This window comes from Podarcis melisellensis (genome assembly GCF_964234715.1).
Source record: "Podarcis melisellensis genome assembly, chromosome: 3".
In the NCBI taxonomy this organism is placed as follows: domain Eukaryota; kingdom Metazoa; phylum Chordata; class Lepidosauria; order Squamata; family Lacertidae; genus Podarcis; species Podarcis melisellensis.
In genome coordinates this window covers 72,772,876-72,790,481 of record NC_138530.1, presented here as the reverse complement: position 1 = coordinate 72,790,481, position 17,606 = coordinate 72,772,876, and the positions used below count along the sequence as shown (strand labels likewise).

General features: G+C 42.6%; 1 protein-coding gene and 1 long non-coding RNA gene across 2 annotated transcripts in view; one reads left to right on the top strand and one right to left on the bottom strand.

The window, feature by feature from the left end:
• The window catches only part of PREP (prolyl endopeptidase), a 66,592-nt gene extending 52,758 nt beyond the window's left edge, over window positions 1–13,834 (bottom strand). Inside the window, exons 1-6 of the mRNA XM_081904623.1 lie at window positions 13,627–13,834; window positions 9,033–9,107; window positions 5,242–5,375; window positions 3,144–3,274; window positions 2,709–2,918; window positions 1,840–1,961 (exon numbers count right to left, since the gene is read on the bottom strand). Of these exons, the coding sequence (XP_081760749.1) occupies window positions 1,840–1,961; window positions 2,709–2,918; window positions 3,144–3,274; window positions 5,242–5,375; window positions 9,033–9,107; window positions 13,627–13,671 (717 nt within the window). The 5' untranslated portion in view covers window positions 13,672–13,834. The remainder of the gene's footprint in view (window positions 1–1,839; window positions 1,962–2,708; window positions 2,919–3,143; window positions 3,275–5,241; window positions 5,376–9,032; window positions 9,108–13,626) is intronic.
• On the top strand, window positions 1,941–6,843 carry LOC309366185. The gene is made up of 3 exons (XR_014166558.1): window positions 1,941–1,989; window positions 5,875–5,941; window positions 6,815–6,843. It is a non-coding gene; the product is annotated as an uncharacterized lncRNA (long non-coding RNA).
• Window positions 13,835–17,606: the final 3,772 nt, after the last annotated feature.

Here is a 17,606-nt window from a genome sequence, read left to right as displayed (position 1 = left end):
CTCTTTTGGTAACTCCTTCCTAAGCCACCTCTCTTAATTTCTAAACGTTTGGAAGACAAAACTGTCTCCTTTCACGTTGGCTCAATATTTGTTACTCAACCTGCATATTGTTCAAAATGATAAATAAATACAAGAAACCAAGAAGCAACTTTTAACAACATTTACATAGGATTGGATGGGCTAAATGTTTCTAAAGGTATAAAACTCGACCCCACTACAATAAAAGGAATATATTAGATATTTAAAGGTAGCAAAATCATATAGGTTTGTGCATCCTGTGGGCTTTTAAAAACTATTTTCACAAGGTCATTTGCCAGAAACTGACAGCAGTAAGAGGGGGGGAAAGTCATAAATTATTGTAAACAGCAGGCAAAGCTGGTAAATGCTTTTAATTAACAACAGATGCTGGGTGTAAGAAGCCTCCTGCAGATATGTAATCAAAAGTTATTAATTTCCTCAGACAAACAAGCACCTTGAGAAGTTTATGAGCTTCTGTCACTACAGATTTATGACCTCGTTTTATATAGCAAAATGAGGCATACTCCCTAAGTTTGATGGTGAAATGTGTTTTGTACGTCAAAACACCATCATGCTACACTAACACTACAATCTCCTGAATTCAGTGAGACTTACTTATGAGTAAGCACATGCAGGATCAGATTGTCAGGCCATGAACCTAAGCATACTTGTTTGAAATCCAACCAACAGAGAGGATTCATGCAGAAAAATGTTTTTGCACAAACCACTCACCTGCATGCAGAAGGGACTGCTGCAGCACATGGACAGAAACACCCATATCAAAAACAATCCAAATCCTGGACACATTGCCGGTTCCAATCAAGAGACCCAAAAGCACAAAAGTTGATTTCACTCTCATGAAATTAACTGCATTAGGAGGACCATAGGTTCCCCATCCCTGCCATAGAGGGGCTGTTATAGTACGGTGGATTGAAGGTGGACTTGGATTAAGGAGACCTTGATGTGGCAAATGTGTTTGTGGTGAATACATCACAGTTATCACTAGTTTCCCACAGCAAATATATGGAAGTGTGTACAACTTACAGAAATACAGTGGAACATCTGTTTTCGAATGTAATCCGTTCCCAAAGACCATTCGAGTTACGAAACATTCAAAAACTCAATAGAAAGCCTCAAAACGGAAAAATTGATACGGAAAACTCAAAACGGAAGCTGCCTCGGAAGTTCGACTTCCAAGGTGTGCACATAAACGGAAGCATTTACTTTTGGGTTTACGGCTTTCAAGTTTTGAAATGTTTGTCAACGGAGATGATCGAAAACTGAGGTTCCACTGTAATAAGTTTATAAGCATTATCTGACAGTAACGAAGTTAAAAAACATGTTTTAAAATTCTACAAATGTTAATTCCACCATATTCTTAAAGCTGAAAATGTGTGTGTCCAGTGCATAGCAAACATAGTTTTCTTTTTAATATTGTTTTCATTGTGGTCAATGCCCTTTCAAGTTTTTTTTTTTTAAAGTGGTACTACAATAGCATCACATCAAAGGAACAATGGCTGAGAACAGAAATTATTTTGTTAAGTTGGAGAAAAATGGAAGGAGTGTGTGTAGGAGGGCTCTTACTGAAAACTGATCACCACAAAAATTCATTGTAGAAGAAGTCAAAATGAGTTCTCACCAATATACCGAGTCACCATTTTCACATATTTAAAATAATGTGTTATATATTGGTCCTAGGTAGTGCAATAGAGGTAAAAAGAGGCAGCGAGAAACCTTATTTAACAACAAAGGATTGGGCCTATAACCAACTTTTCACTTTTATTATCTACTGAGTTTCAAAGAAGGTGAGATGCACCATACCTCAGCTCCACCCATCCATTTTGGCTCATGAGGAAATTCAGCACATAAAACATCCTTTGATTGGTCAGTTCCCAGGACATGATAGTACAACTTCTGGTGCAAGTTTGTCGACGTCTCAGTGCCTGGGGCAATCAACATATTTAATTACAGGTATGTAAGTTGTGACTTGTTATTAGTTCTAACAACCTGAAAGTTTCAAAACCTTAACATATTAGAAGCTTCTTATTTGACAAGGTAGCAGAACCAGATTTAATAACTCATATGTCTTCTGGAAATACTAGTCCTTACGATCAAGAAGCTAGATAATATCTACAAGGATAATTTTTATTCCTATTATTCCATGCATTATTTTTCTTTGCATAAATATAACACATTTGGAATAATATGTTCTTTACATAATTTGAGATACGTTGCTAAAGTTACTGTATTTTTATTTTTGGTCTGTGTAAAATGTTATGCTTAGCTTCCAGCAATATGTAATATTCCCTGTCAAGGAAGTGAGATGTTACTTTGGCTTGAAACTTGACAGCATTTTGTGGACAGGCGGACAGGCAGAATAAGAAGTCCCATGAGCCAAAGAAACTAAGCAACTGAGAGATACTGGCTCTAACCAACCTGTCCCATTAGCATTAGCAAACTGGGGTCTCCTGCTGCTTTGGACTACAACTCCCTTCACCCCTAGCTAGCAGTACCAGTGATGAGGGATTATGGGAATCTAAGTGCAAAAACAGTTGGAGACTCAAGTTTGGGAAACCCTGACCCAAAACACCCACAAGAAGGACGCAGAGCTAGTAATGAGATAAAGGATTCTAAAGTTAATAAAGGCTATAAAGGCCTGAGGATGAGACGGGTGATTGTATGCCACTCACCATCACTTTTCCCATCTTGCTTTGGGTAGCAGTTGTAGAACATGCCTTTGCCATCATGGGTCCAAGCCATACAACTGAATTTTACCATCTCCAGTGTGTCTGCCAGTTCTTCAGTACCATCCACTTTCATAAATTTAATTGTTACCCAATCTGACCCACTGGAACTCAAGCCATATGCAAAATATTCGCCATCTTCACTGAATGCATAACCTGGTGATTAAGAACACGCCGTGTATTAGTTTACGTTAGTTACAAACTTTACTTTCATAGTTTATGCTTCTAACACTTGCCTCCACCATATAGGCAGCAGCTCAAAGCATGTTTTACGTTTTCCAGAATTTAATATTTTCACACGTAGATGTGTATAACTCAAAACAGAGAAATTTTCTGTTGGCTTCCAAAATGATGCATTTTCGAAAAATCTGCTACACTGACCTCGCAGAGCCACAGTGCCATCATCAGAAAGTTTATTTGGGTCCAAAAATACTTTGGCATCAGCATCCAAGGAATCTTGCACATATAATACTCGTTGATTCTGAAGTCCAGAATTATAAAAGTGAAAATACCTAGAATAAATGATATAATTATTTTGGGGGGTTTATTTTCAACTATAGTATGAGACTGAATACAGAATTATGCAGGCTAAGACTTTCAAGAGGAGTGGCAGATTTATATAACAGAGGAAAGCAGCTTTTTCCTGATGGAAAAATGCCTCATTTCAGTAATTTAGCACACAATTTCACCCATCAGGTTGCATTAAGTCAACATCAGATTCAATTAGCAATTCACAAGTTATGTTAAATAGTTCATTATAACAGTTAGAGCTTTTGACATTACTGCAGTATGTAATGAGACAAATCATTAAGATTTCTCAGCCATGCACTTACTTAAAAAAATGGAACACAAATCCTCTTCTTCATCTGAATGTCATACTGCAGCAGTTTGGCATTTCCATGCATAAGAGAAGCCCCTTAAGGAAGTAAGTCTAAGGCCCTGAACACATAATACCAATGACATGGTTGCCACAAGGACAAACCACAGGCATACCTTTCTGTATAGGAAACTGTTTGTATGAAGTGTCACCCACATGGTAAACCAAGTTTAATCATGCCAGTAAACCAGGAATGGGGAGCAGGTGGACTACAATTCCCATCATGCGGTGTGGCCAACCATCAGTGATGACAGAAGCTCTAGTCCAACAAAAGCAGTGCGGCCACAAGTTTCCCAATCCCTGTAGTAAGTCTAAACCTCTCACTTTTGTAGAGATTTTGCTAGCTTAGCTATAACAACCCAAAATATATGCAGACTGGCAAATGCACTATCGCCATATACACAGGCAACCATTCAAGTTCAACTAAAAAAAAAAAAGGTTCCAAACTGCCACTTGTAAACAACTTTTATGAAATATTCTTCAATGCTGCTGAACCAGTTTAAGCATAAGCCATCACCTGGCTTAGCATTAATGTAAACAAGCAAATGTGTGGGTTTCTGGAGAGGATATCACAACTGCTGTGTTCCTTTCCCAATTCCTCCTGCTGCCACGCTACCCAGGGCTAAACCATGGTTTGCCTTGGCATGTCATCTGAACTCTAGTTAATGCCTTGTTCTGCCCAAAGGTTTCTCTGAAGTAGTGTAGCACCGTAGGACAGATGGTGAGAGATAAACAATGGGCAAGAGCCTATGGACAACAGTGCAGCCTTTAAGAGCTCATGACCTAGTTGGGCTCCAATTCTGGCTCTAAGCAGCGGATCACAAGATATGTGATGAAGGACTAGTGAACTGAGTAATCTTAAATAGATATTTTAGTGTACTGGTTTTTTGTCCTTTTCTGCTTCAGACCTTTAATTCTAAGCCAGGCCTTTAATTACTGCCAGGGATATTCTAAGCCAGGAGTAGCCAACAAGGTGTTGTTCTGATGATAAAGAACTACAACTCTCAATATCACCAACAACTGGGGAAGCAGGCTTGGACAATCCATCATCATCTGAAGGGAACCATGCCTCCTCTAGGCCTTTTCCTGAATTTTCGGCTTTCATTAAAACACACACACACACAACAAAAAAAACAAAAAACCCTTTTCTGACTCTATATTAAGGAAAATGGAGAAGCAGTAAGCAATTGCTCAGTAAGTATTAGTAAACCTTCTCTCACTTCCAGTATTCTAGTAAATGTAAGCAAAGGCAAGAATAGGGCTGAAAAGTCACAGAAACAGACATGTCCTCTTTCACTGCTTGACAAAACAAAAGGTAGGATTTCTGCATTTTCCTTAATTATTACAGCAGTTGGTCATGAGTTTATTTTATTTTTTTGGCAGGCTGGCTGTTGATTTTCTTGGCTCAATATTTAATTAGTAGAAACTCTCTCTCTCTCTCTGTGTGTGTGTGTGTGTGTGTGTGTGTGTGTGTGTGTGTATTTGACCTGAGAATCACTTGGTGTGAACGCTTAGCACATAATTTATGATACCCCCACTACAAAATGTCTGGCTATAAACCATCCTGCAATAATCCAAAGGCACACACAGTCCTTTACATACCTTTTTCCTTTCTTGAAATGACAACTATACTTGGGGTAGTCATAGAGTTCTGTCATTTGCTCTTTAAATAGTCCCCGGACAGCACACTGCTCAAGAAAGGGTACTGTTATCTTATTTTGTGCCTCGACAAAAGCCTGAAAGAGAAGAAACAAAACATAATGAAATAAAACAAGGGCTTTATAAAGCAACAGTTTGTATTGACCTAGATCAGGGATGGGGAGCTGATGAACTGGCAGATGTTGTTGGACTCTCAACTATCTGACCAGACAGAGGCGGAATAGCCCATGATCACAGGTTGGGATTACAACATCTGGAGGGTCACAGGTCCTGCCCCCCCCCCCGGTCTAGAGAGTGCAATGATTTGGATGCAACTTCATAACAGTCTTAGAGTAGAACTGAGCATACCACAGACATTATTTCAGGAATGCTGCTCCTCGTTTCATTAAGTGGCAATGGCACATAATAACATGATAACTAAAGTGGCTTTCTAATATTCAAAACATGATAGCAATCTGTCCAGTCCACCTATTACTGACTTTTAATTTCAGCATCCTGAATTAAAAGGGGGAGGGTGACTTTTGAGATGGATTCTTCTTGAGAGAGAAGTCTACAGTCTGCCAACTTGCTTTGCAGGTCATCAAAGGATTCTCTCAAGCAGCTTTCGGATGAAACCACTGCATACATTCAAACACAGAAAGAGGTAACTATTTTACCACTTGGTCACCACACCCTGGCTGAACAAGTCAAAAAAGCAGGCCATCACAGGTATGAGTCCTGATGAGCTTTATGGGTCTCTTTGATCTAAATGCAAACTCTCTCATTTGGTGTTTAAACCAAATTGCCAAGATGCCATGAAGACAAACAGTTCAGCCACCACTGAAGCGATATATGAACAGTAAAGTAAAGCACTTTAGTTCCAAGATTAACGCGAAGGCAGATTACTGCTGCTTGAATGGTATAAATGGATGGCTTAATAAATGAGCCAACATAACTGTTGGTGAAAAAGTTGCAAGAATCTCTATAGCAAGGCTGGGCTATAGCTTTTGTGCAGGCTGATCCCGTGTATGCCAACAGGATAGAAAGGCCATTCCAATGAAAATTTACTCAGAAGTAAGTTCTGCTGAATGTAATAAGGCTTAGTCCCAAGTGAGTGAATGCTGGTTTGCATCAATACAAGCAGATTCTAGTTTGCGGAATGCTCTCCCCAGGGAGATTCACCTGGCACCTTCATTACATTATCTTTAGATGTCAGTGGAAAACATTCTCCTCTTCTCCCAGGCTTTGGCTAATTAAACAACCTATAGTCTTTAAACTGGGGCAAGGTGGGTATTATTTAGTTTGCTATTATGTTACATATTTTTGTGTTTTTATATTGTAAACCATCCTATGATCCTCGGATGAAGGGTTGTACTGTATTGAAATTTAATAATAAAAAATTAGCTATAAATTTAGCAAAGAGAAACAGAGAATAAAAGGACCAGAAGGGGACATAATCTATTAGCTCTGATAAAACAAATGGGTACTTTCTGCAAACTACTCCATAGCATTAAACAAAATCAATTTATTTTAACAGCTCACCAGAGAGAACAGTATTACTGTTCCAGTTCAAGGCCTCAAATAAAGTCATAAAGGTAAATTTCAAACAATTTTCTGCAATAATGAGACACAAAACGCATGTGAACCTGTGAACTGAAAATGATGAACAGCCAAATGTTTGATACTTTTAATACAAGCAATGGAGTGTATCAGGGTTCAGTTTAAGCACGTTGCACACCAAGAGTTCCAGGTTCACAGAAATATTTTGATTCAAGGTGATTAACAGCCCCTCTCGCAAATGCACTCTACCTATCCTTGAAACCAATCAAAACATACTTGAGCCTGGTTGAGACATAATGGGGCCAACCTCTTAAGAGCTTGGGTATGAAGACTTAGGCTTCTCTCCTGTCCAGTGTGACATTCCCAGCATTATCCATTGTTTAGTATTGTGTTTGTATGGTTAATCCTAACAAGCTTTCTCCTTAAAGGTTTGCAAATGCTGTTCAAACCCAGATTATGAGAACAGTATTGGTTCATGCTGGTGCAGATGCAATACTAAATCGCAGCTAAGGCTGTATAGAAAGGGAAAGAGAATTTGCACTGGAGAGGTGACACTGGTAAGGTGGGGGGTAATGTCCACAAGCTCATACCCAAATATCTTAACTGTTGCTAAATGATTAAAACTACTACATCTGCACTGCTTTGTAAGTATCCTGTCTATGGCTTGTACTTATATATTATATACTCATACTTATATAAAATATACCTTAGTATATTTTAAATATCATTTACTTGTGAAGATCATGCACATGCCAACTTGGTCCCTTACTCATGTAAACTTCCATTCTGTTTTCCAGCGCATGCACAAAATTTGACCCATTTGACCCAGGCAGCTCCCACCTTCCATAAACTGACATGGATCCTGAGCAAGGTCCTTTCTTTAAGAAGTTTGTAAAGTCACCGCATGCAGAAGCCTCTAGGGGGCATACACCTGCTTAGCTCAAGCCACTGCATCTTCCAAGCCAAAAATCTCACCCTTCAGCCATGCCCACAAGTGATCATAGAAGAAACGTCAAGCCCAATGCTACGTAACAGTGTCATAGCTTATACAGATCAATATGTAACATGGATGTTACTGGATGTAAAAGTAAGTCAGAAAGTATGCTTCGTTTTAACCACAGCATGCACAAAGAAACGTAGATTTCAGATCGTGCCTTGTTTAGAAAGAGAAACAAGCTACAAACTCTGGTTCAGAAACAACACTAAACCAATTGCTCCATGGTTTGTTTCCCTGAAGAGGGGAGCAAAGTGCAAGAGCTCAGGCTACATGCACCAATGTGAAACATTTGCACATTAAGGCTGAAACAAACTGTATCTTGAGCACTCCCACTACATGTGAATATGGCCATTGAGTCATACCACTGTTCCACCGAGTCTAATTCAGTATTGCCTACACTGACTGGGAGTGGCTCTCCAGGGTTTCAGATAAGTCTTTTCCAGTTCTACCTGGAGATACCAGGGATTGGACCTAGGACCTTTGCTCTCTCAATGACATTTGATCCTCCCCTAATATTTTTAAATGGAGATGTAGTGAATAGAACCTGGTGCCTTCTACAAGCAAAGCATGTGCTCCATCACTGAGACTTTCAGTCCCATCCCATCTTTTCAGCCGGAGCTCCAAGGCACCGAATCCGAGACCACTGCATCCAAAGCTTGTGCTCTGACCATGAGCTGTGAGACATACAGTCTAGGGAAGCCACCCCACTGTAAATACTAGGGGTCCTGAACCAGGGACTTGTGTCATTCAAACATTTCTACCCTGCACAACAAAAACATTACAGTGGTACCTCGGGTTAAGAACTTAATTCGTTCTGGAGGTCTGTTGTTAACCTGAAACTGTTCTTAACCTGAAGCACCACTTTAGCTAATGGGGCCTCCCGCTGCCGCCGTGCGATATCTGTTCTCATCCTGAAGCAAAGTTCTTAACCCGAGGTACTATTTCTGGGTTAGCGGAGTCTGTAACGTGAAGCATCTGTAACCCGAGGTACCACTGCACTCCAATCACAGCAATTGCCTGTGGACCAGTAAGACTTCCTACAAACACAAACCTTTCTGGTGTAAGATGATCATTAGCAGAAAACTAGTTTTTGCCTGATGTTTTACCTGAGACTAGTATCACATTTGAACAGTACTATGCACCTCTACACTGCAAAGGCACTTGCCCCAAGATGTCCAGAATTATAAGAAAGGCTTACCTTTGTTTGCTCACTATCAGGATCTTCAAGCCAGCTGTACGGATCACATATTTTACAGCCATGATAGTCGTCCACCTGATTTTAAAATATACAGAGAGAGATTTGTTTTTTAAAAGATTGCTTTACAATCACTTTATGAGTGGCATTAAATAAGTTATTACAGCTTAATACACTGCTGAAAACTGGAGAATGCAATAGGCAACTAATTTCATCAAGCTGCTCTGACAGCAGAATAATAGTCTCTTCCAAACAAATGAAGTTAATCAAGCATAACCAACCCAGAGAATTCATGTGCCAATGTAGTTTTGGACCTTCTGTTTTTATTAACAAAAGAGAGAACTCTTAGCCACTGATTATAACTTGGCACGGGAAAAAGATGGGAAATGGAGATCAATACAGTGGACCCTCCGGATACGGACTTAATTTGTTCTGGGGCTCCGTACGTACCTGAAAAGTCCGCATCTAGAGGTGCCACTTTCGCAACCCGAAAGTTACATTACCCAAATGTAACGTAACCCGAGGGTCCACTGTACTATTGAGGGCTTCTAAAAACACAACAGCAGTTTGGAACAAAACCCAAAGATAGGACTTCTGCAGTCACTATACTGAAGCCACAGGTGTCTCTTTGGATGTGCTGTATGGCTTTTCACTCCCTAACTAGCTGCCTATTGTGCTCTCAACACAGTAGACATGTTCAGGGATTTCTCATTCCAGAAATGAGTCACACTTGCTGGAACAGGACATTTGGGTGCATCTGCAAGGGAAAATGCTTGTGCTCTTGGTTTGGTGCTATAGCACTAAACAGCAAGCACTAGAAGGATTCAGGTATCATAGCAGTCTGAAAGGACATTAGGCAGGGATGGGGACTCCAAATGTTGCTGGACCAAAACTCCCATCATCCTCATGGGAGTTGGAGTTGAGCAATATCTGGAGAGCAAGTGGTTAACCACTCATGTTTTAGGTGAGGATGTCAGCACCTGAACTTGGGAGAATGTCCTCCATACAAAGGCTATACATGTGGCTTTCCAGATTGGACTCCCAACTTCCATCATATTAAAAGCTAGTACTTCAGTGAGGGAAGATATATCTAGCCTAAAGAAATGAGCAACATTCCGCTAACAGGTTATAAAAGACTGCAGTATGGCTGGAAGTTCTTTTGTTGCTAGTGAAATTCTACTACGTAAAACTCTGGGAGGGACTTCTGAACAATATCAGCAATTTTATTTACAAAAGGCATTTGGAATGTTTGTTACCAGCACAGGGCAGAGCAAGCTTGACCCTTCTCTGCCTAATGAAATATTTTATTAAAAGTATTATTTTCTGTAGCCTAATAGCCTGAGAATGTTATAATTGGAACAGAGTCACAGATTTTAAGAAATGGGGAGTACAATTAAATCTATAATTTAAAGGCTGGTCAAATTCTTTGGTTATTTTATGATTTTTGTTTTCCTTCATACAAGGCACTGCTTTTTCCATATCATGGAAAAGTAAAGCTGTTAACCCCCTTCATGGATCACTGCCTTGTCGTGGCGAAGGGGCTTGAATAACTCAGAGAAGCTGTGAGCTATGTCGTGCAGGGCCACCCAAGATGGACAGGTCATAGTGGAGAGTTTTGACCAAACGTGATCCACCTGGAGCAGGAACCGGCAAGCCACTCCAGTATACCTGCCAAGAAAACTCCATGGACAAAGACAACAGGCATATAAAAGTTATGACACTGGAAGATGAGCCCCTCAGGTCAGAAGGCGTCCAACATGCTACTGAGGAAGAGCAGAGGACAAGTACAAGTAGATTCAGAGCTGATGAAGCGGCTGGGCCAAAGCCAAAAGGACGCTCAGTTGCTGATATGCCTGGAAGCGAAAGGAAAGTCCAATGCTGTAAAGAAAAATATTGCATAGGAACCTGGAATGTAAGAACCATGAACCTGGGTAAGTTGGAGGTGGTCAAAAATGAGGTGGCAAGAATAAATATTGGCATCCTGGGCATCAGTGAACTAATATGGACGGGAATGGGCGAATTCAGTTCGGACGACCATCATATCTACTACTGTGGGCAAGAAACCCGTAAAAGAAATGGAGTGGCCCTCATAGTCAACAAAAGAGTGGCGAAAGCTGTACTGGGATGCAATCTCAAAAATGATAGAATGATCTCGATACGAATCCAAGGCAGACCTTTTAACATCACAGTAATCCAGAAATGCACCAACCACTAGTGCTGAAGAAACTGAAATTGAGCAATTCTATGAAGACTTACAACACCTTATAGAAATGACACCAAAGAAGGATGTTCTTCTCATTATAGGGGATTGGAATGCTAAAGTAGGGAGTCAAGAGATAAAAGGAACAACTGGCAAGTTTGGCCTTGGAGTTCAGAACAAAGCAGGGCAAAGGCTAATAGAGTTCTGCCAAGAAAACAAGCTGGTCATCACAAACACTCTTTTCCAACAACACAAGAGACGACTCTACACATGGACATCACCAGATGGGCAGCATCGAAATCAGATTGATTATATTCTCTGCAGCCAAAGATGGAGAAGCTCTATACAGTTAGCAAAAACAAGACCTGGAGCTGACTGTGGCTCAGATCATCAGCTTCTTATAGCAAAATTCAAGCTTAAACTGAAGAAAGTAGGAAAAACCACTGGGCCGGTAAGATAGAAGGGGAAGAAATGGAGGCAGTGAGAGATTTTACTTTCTTGGGCTCCATGATCACGGCAGATGGTGACAGTAGTCACGAAATTAAAGGCGCCTGCTCCTTGGGAGAAAGGTGATGGCAAACCTAGACAACATCTTAAAAAGCAGAGACATCACCTTGCCCACAAAGGTCCGTATTGTAAAAGCCATGGTTTTCCCAGTAGTGGTGTATGGAAGCGAGAGCTGGACCATAAAGAAGGCTGATCGCCGAAGAATTGATGCTTTTGAATTGTGGTGCTGGAGGAGATTCTTGAGAGTCCCATGGACTGCAAGAAGATCAAACCTATCCATTCTTAAGGAAATCAGCCCTGAGTGCTCACTGGAAGGACAGATCGTGAAGCTGAGGCTCCAATACTTTGGCCACCTCATGAGAAGAGAAGACTCCCTGGAAAAGACCCTGATGTTGGGAAAGATTGAGGGCACAAGAAGAAGGGGACGACAGAGGATGAGATGATTAGACAGTGTTCTTGAGGCTACGAACATAAGCCTGACCAAACTGCGGGAGGCAGTGGAGGACAGAAGTGCCTGGCGTGCTCTGGTCCATGGGGTCATGAAGAGTCGGACACGACCAAACGACTAAACAACAACAACAAAGCTGTTGACAGGTATTGTTTGTCAACCTTCCAGTTAAGATTTCCAACACAAAACTACAAGAACATGGTAAACGGGGTGTGGGTGTACAAGATCCCAAATTAATAGAACTTGTGCTACAAAGAATTAAGAGGTAGTCTCTCTAGACCAGGGCTGAGAATCTTTGGTCTGCAAGATCCAATTCCCATCAGTCCCAGCCAGCAGGGCAAATGGTCAGGAATGACAAGACTTGTAACAAAATATTCATCTTGAGGGTCACAGCTTCCAACACCTGCTCTAAATCAGGGCTCGCCCACACTTCTGCTTGTGCCATGCCTAGAAAGCATGTGTCCGAGGAGTTTCCTGATTGCCCCACGCTTCCTAGGCACAGATTGGGGTGGTTTTCCCCTTGCCCTGCTCCTTTCCAAGGGAAAACAAGAACAAAAACCTGAACTGCCATTTACTCTGATGGAGTGCTGAAGTGTGGTTTTCACGGGGGGGGGGGGGAGCAGCAGGACAAGAGGAAGTGTGGGTTAAGCCCTTTCTTTTCTGCTTGCAAGGAAACACCATCTGTTTCTTTTAGAGATTTATATACGGCTTGATTTTCAGAATTCCCAAGCGGCACTATCCATACACCAGCCCCAACTGCACAACCATCCCTTCCGCCTCTAAAGTTCTGTAATTTTATTATTCTAACCCAGCCCATTGTGCACCCTCAGTGGAGAGCCACTGTGCTGCACAAAGCTATTTACAGGCAAGCCAATCTGGTTACTGGCCAATCTGATTGGAGGAAATTATGCCTTCCTGCTTGAGCAACAGGTGCTTGTTTTTGGGGCTCCTAGATTGTGCAAGACAAAAAAAATGTGCCAACATTAAACTTCTGCAGCTCACGCTGTGTCGTTGGGTGGCAAAAGTGGCCCCCGATCCTCTCCAGGCATACCCACACCTGCCGAAATAACCCACGGCGGCCGTCCCCAGCAATCCCCACACCCTCAAGTAGTGGAGAGAGGCAGGAGATAAACGACACCGGTGGTTTGAGACCAAACCGGCCAGGTTGGAAAGACTGGTGTGTGGATGGGTGTGCAAAGGACACGGCCCTGCATCACACCTGCACCCATCCCTTCAAACACCTCTATTTCCGCATCAGGCTTGACGGGGAAAGTCCGCAGGGTGTGATAGATGCGGGAAGCCTTTGCACACCGGGGCGCCGGTGGCCGAGGAGGAAGCGAGGAGGCAGGAAGCCACCGGGTCCCGGAAGCTGCCCGGGACTCCTGGGGGGGCCGTGTTGGGGGGATCCGGGGGCGGGAGGTGGGGACCAGGGAGCTACTCACGGATGTCTCTTCGCGGTACACCTCGGGGTACTGGAAAAGCTGCATGCTGCTGCTGCTGCTGGCGGCGGCGGGTTGCGGGGAAAGGCAGGCGCCGTGGCGGAGCAGGCGGCAATGGGGCGGCGTGCAGGAAGAGGAGGGGCCCGGTGGGGCGAGGCGCCGCTCGGCTTCCCCTTCAGCCGAAGACAGGCGGGCTGGAGCTCCGCCGCCGCCGCCGCAGCCGCGAAAGGGCCCTCCCACTCGCCGGCGAGGAGCTGCCACCTCCGGCAAGAGGCAAGAGAAGCGAGCGGAGCAGGACCAGGAGGCCGCGCGGCTCCCCCTGCAGTAAAGCGCCAGCATGGCCGATGCCGTCCATGCATTCCAAGCTGGGCTTTCTCCCAAGGCATTCTGGGAACTGTAGTTTAGTCCCTCAGAGACCGGCCGCCGCCGACGTACCTGAACCCCTTTGCAGCAGTAGCTCCCAGGATTCTTGACGGGGTCGGGGTGGGAATGTGCTTTAAATGTACGGTGTTTACGCAACCTCGCGCCCCCCCCCCCGCAAACTCAGAAGCCGTGCTTGGTATTCTGGTCAGCCTGATAAAAGGTCTAGCTCTACTACGTTTTTCATAGAACGAGGGCGGGGACTCCAAATGTCATCTAGTCCTACCCCCTGCAATGCAGGAATACAAAGAGACTGCATATATATATACTTCCCCCATCACTTTCAGAGAGAGATAAATTAGCCTTGTTCACGTGAAACAATAAACCATGAGTTTGTGAAATATTAATCTCTTGCTTCTTTATGATAGAGTCGTAGAGTTGGAAGGGACCCAAGGGCCATCTAGTCCAACCCCCTGCAATGCAGGAATCTCAACTAAAGCATCCATGACAGATGGTCACCCAGCCTCAGCTTAAAAACCTCCAAGGATGGAGAGTCCATCACCTTCCGTGGGAGACTGCCCCAGCCCCCCCCCCCGCCCCGTCTTTAACAGCTCTTACTGTCAGAAAATTCTTCCTGGTGTTTAGTCGGAATCTCCTTTCTTGTAACTTGAAGCCATTGGTTTGGGTCCTTCCCACTGAAGCAGGAGAAAACAAGCTTCCTCCATCCTCTATGTGACAGCCCATTAGATATTTGAAGATGGTTATCATATTATTAGGGGACGCGGGTGGCACTGTGGGTTAAAGCCTCAGCGCCTAGGGCTTGCCGATCGAAAGGTCGGCGGTTCGAATCCCCGCGGCGGGGTGCGCTCCCGTTGTTCGGTCCCAGCGCCTGCCAACCTAGCAGTTCGAAAGCACCCTCGGGTGCAAGTAGATAAATAGGGACCGCTTTCTAGCGGGAAGGTAAACGGCGTTTCCGTGTGCAGCTCTGGCTCGCCAGAGCAGTGATGTCACACTGGCCACGTGACCCGGAAGTGTCTTCGGACAGCGCTGGCCCCTGGCCTCTTGAGTGAGATGGGCGCACAACCCCAGAGTCTGGCAAGACTGGCCCGTACGGGCAGGGGCACCTTTACCTTTACCTTTATCATATTATTTCCTGTCAGTCTCCTCTTTTCTATGCTGCTACTCAGATCCTTCATCCACTCCTCACAAGTCTAGGTTTCCTTTCCCTTGATCATCTTGGTCACCCTCCTCTGCACACACTTCAGCTTGGCAATATCCATCTTAAATTGTGGTGCCCAGAACAGGACACAGTATTCCAGCTGTGGTCTCACCAAGGCAGAATAAAGTCATACTATTGCTTTGCTTGACCTAGACACTATATTTCAGTTGATGCAGCCTAGAATAGCATTAGCTCTTTTATTTTATTTCATTTTTGCTGCTGCATCACACTGTTGATTCATGTTAAGCTTGTGGTCCACCAAGTCCCCTACATCCCTGGCAAGCCAGGTGTCCCCCATCTTATATTGGTGCAGCTGGTTATTCCTGCCTAAGTGCAAAACCTTACATGTATCCCTACTGAATTTCATTTTGTTAGTTTCTCCAACCTGTAAAGGTCATCTTGAATCCTGATTCTGTCTTCTGCGGTATCAGCTCTCCCTGCCAGTACAGTGGTATCTACAAATTTGTTAAGCATCCCCTTAATTCCTTCATCCAAGTGGTTTATAAAGATTTTAAACAACAACGAGTCTAGAACAGAACCCTGTGGCATCCCACTTGTCACTTTTTTCCAGGAACCATTTTTTGACAAGGAAAAAACCATCACTTTTTTTGACAAGGAACCATTAGTGAATTTAGGGGTTTTCTGAATTTGCCATAAAGAAGGTAAACGGCGGTTCCATGCGCTGCTCTGGTTCACCAGAAGCGGCTTAGTCATGCTAGCCACATGACCCGGAAGCTGTACGCCGGCTCCCTCAGCCAATAAAGCGAGATGAGCACTGCAACCCCAGAGTCAGTCACAAATGGACCTAATGGTCAGGGGTCCCTTTACCTTTAAACACATTTGAACACAATAAAATATACTTCTGAGTATAAATACATAAGATTGCAATGTGAATCCCAACTGTGGCAAATGAGAGCTTCTATTTTCAACCCTATTTTTCTTTTTCTCTGTGCCCATATGTATGTACATATACCTGCCCATTTAGGTTTCTATTCTGTATATCCGAAAATGCCGAATAAAATTGCTAGAATTAAAATTGTTAAGACATTGTACCACAGAAACCTTTGTAAAAAAAAATTGGATACCAATGAACTAATCTGGTCAATCTTCTGGGGGGGGGGAGGAGGGGTTCAATTTCCACTTAATATTATACTTTTCCTTCAGAAAAATGAAGGACAAAAATACTGGTATCCTTAGAAGGAGACATCTGAGAAAATGCTTCATTAAATTTATACAGATTTGGTGAGGTTTCACCCCTTTTCTTCCAAGCCCTTTTTAGGGTGACATGTACCAAAGAAGAGAGGCCTTGTGAACCTTTAGTTGTGAAGAAAGGGAATTTCAGCAGGTGGAGCTTGCATTACAAGCTATATTTGTTGAAATTCCCTTTTCCACATGAGAAGTATGTGTCATACTAGGCTCCTTTGGGAGATGGATGGGATATACATTTAATAGAGGAATGCAGCCTATTGATTTTTTTATAGTGTATAAATATACAAAATTATTACAATCACTGCACACCATAATTTTATAGATTACAAAATACGTGGGGTGATAGTCATCTATTTTATTCAGAGTAGACCTATTGAAATTAATGGATCTAATTTACTCATGTTCACTAATTTCAGTGTGTCAGTAAAATACTGAGTTGAAGATTACCTGAAATTTACAATAAAAGGTGTATAAAATATAAACTCTTCACAGTTTATATTCATTGCTCCACCTGCATTCAGGTGGGACCAGAGTTACAAATTAGCTCTAAAGATCTGTCACTCCATCTTCACCTTTCATTCGATCATTTTGATATATCAGTAACTAGAAACTCTTAAAGAATTTTGCTTCCATTTTAATCTACCGTAATTTATCATTCTACATATTTTAAAAAGTTATATATTGGTAAGAAACCTGTGCTTCTGAAATGTATCAGGAGGTGGCAGCAAAACCACACCGTTTCTCTGTCTCTCTGACAGCAGTCGAAACATCTTAATTGTGCTTGGGTTGCCCTGACGAATACTTTACATTAGTATTTAAAATCTTAAGAACATTTTGATAAGAACAGCCAGCTTGATGGCAGTGTGCCTACAGATGTTCCCCTCCCAGTAATTAACCTTGCTTAAGTGGTTTCTATTTAATTGATTTTAACTGGTTTATGTTTATTCTTGCTTGACATCTTGCATACATAGACATAATTTTCAGTGTATGAAATAATTAACTCTTTCCAGAGCATTTGCTCCTTTGTACCAAAATCTCTTGTGGTAAGCAATAGGTTTTGAAAACAGTAGGTTTATTATGTTCATTGTGGGTGTGGTTGTACACATGTTTGTGCATCTGTGCTTCTCTGCCTGTGTATATGCAATCTAAACAACAACTTAAGCAGAGCTGCCTTCAGGTAGCCTCTGGACCATAG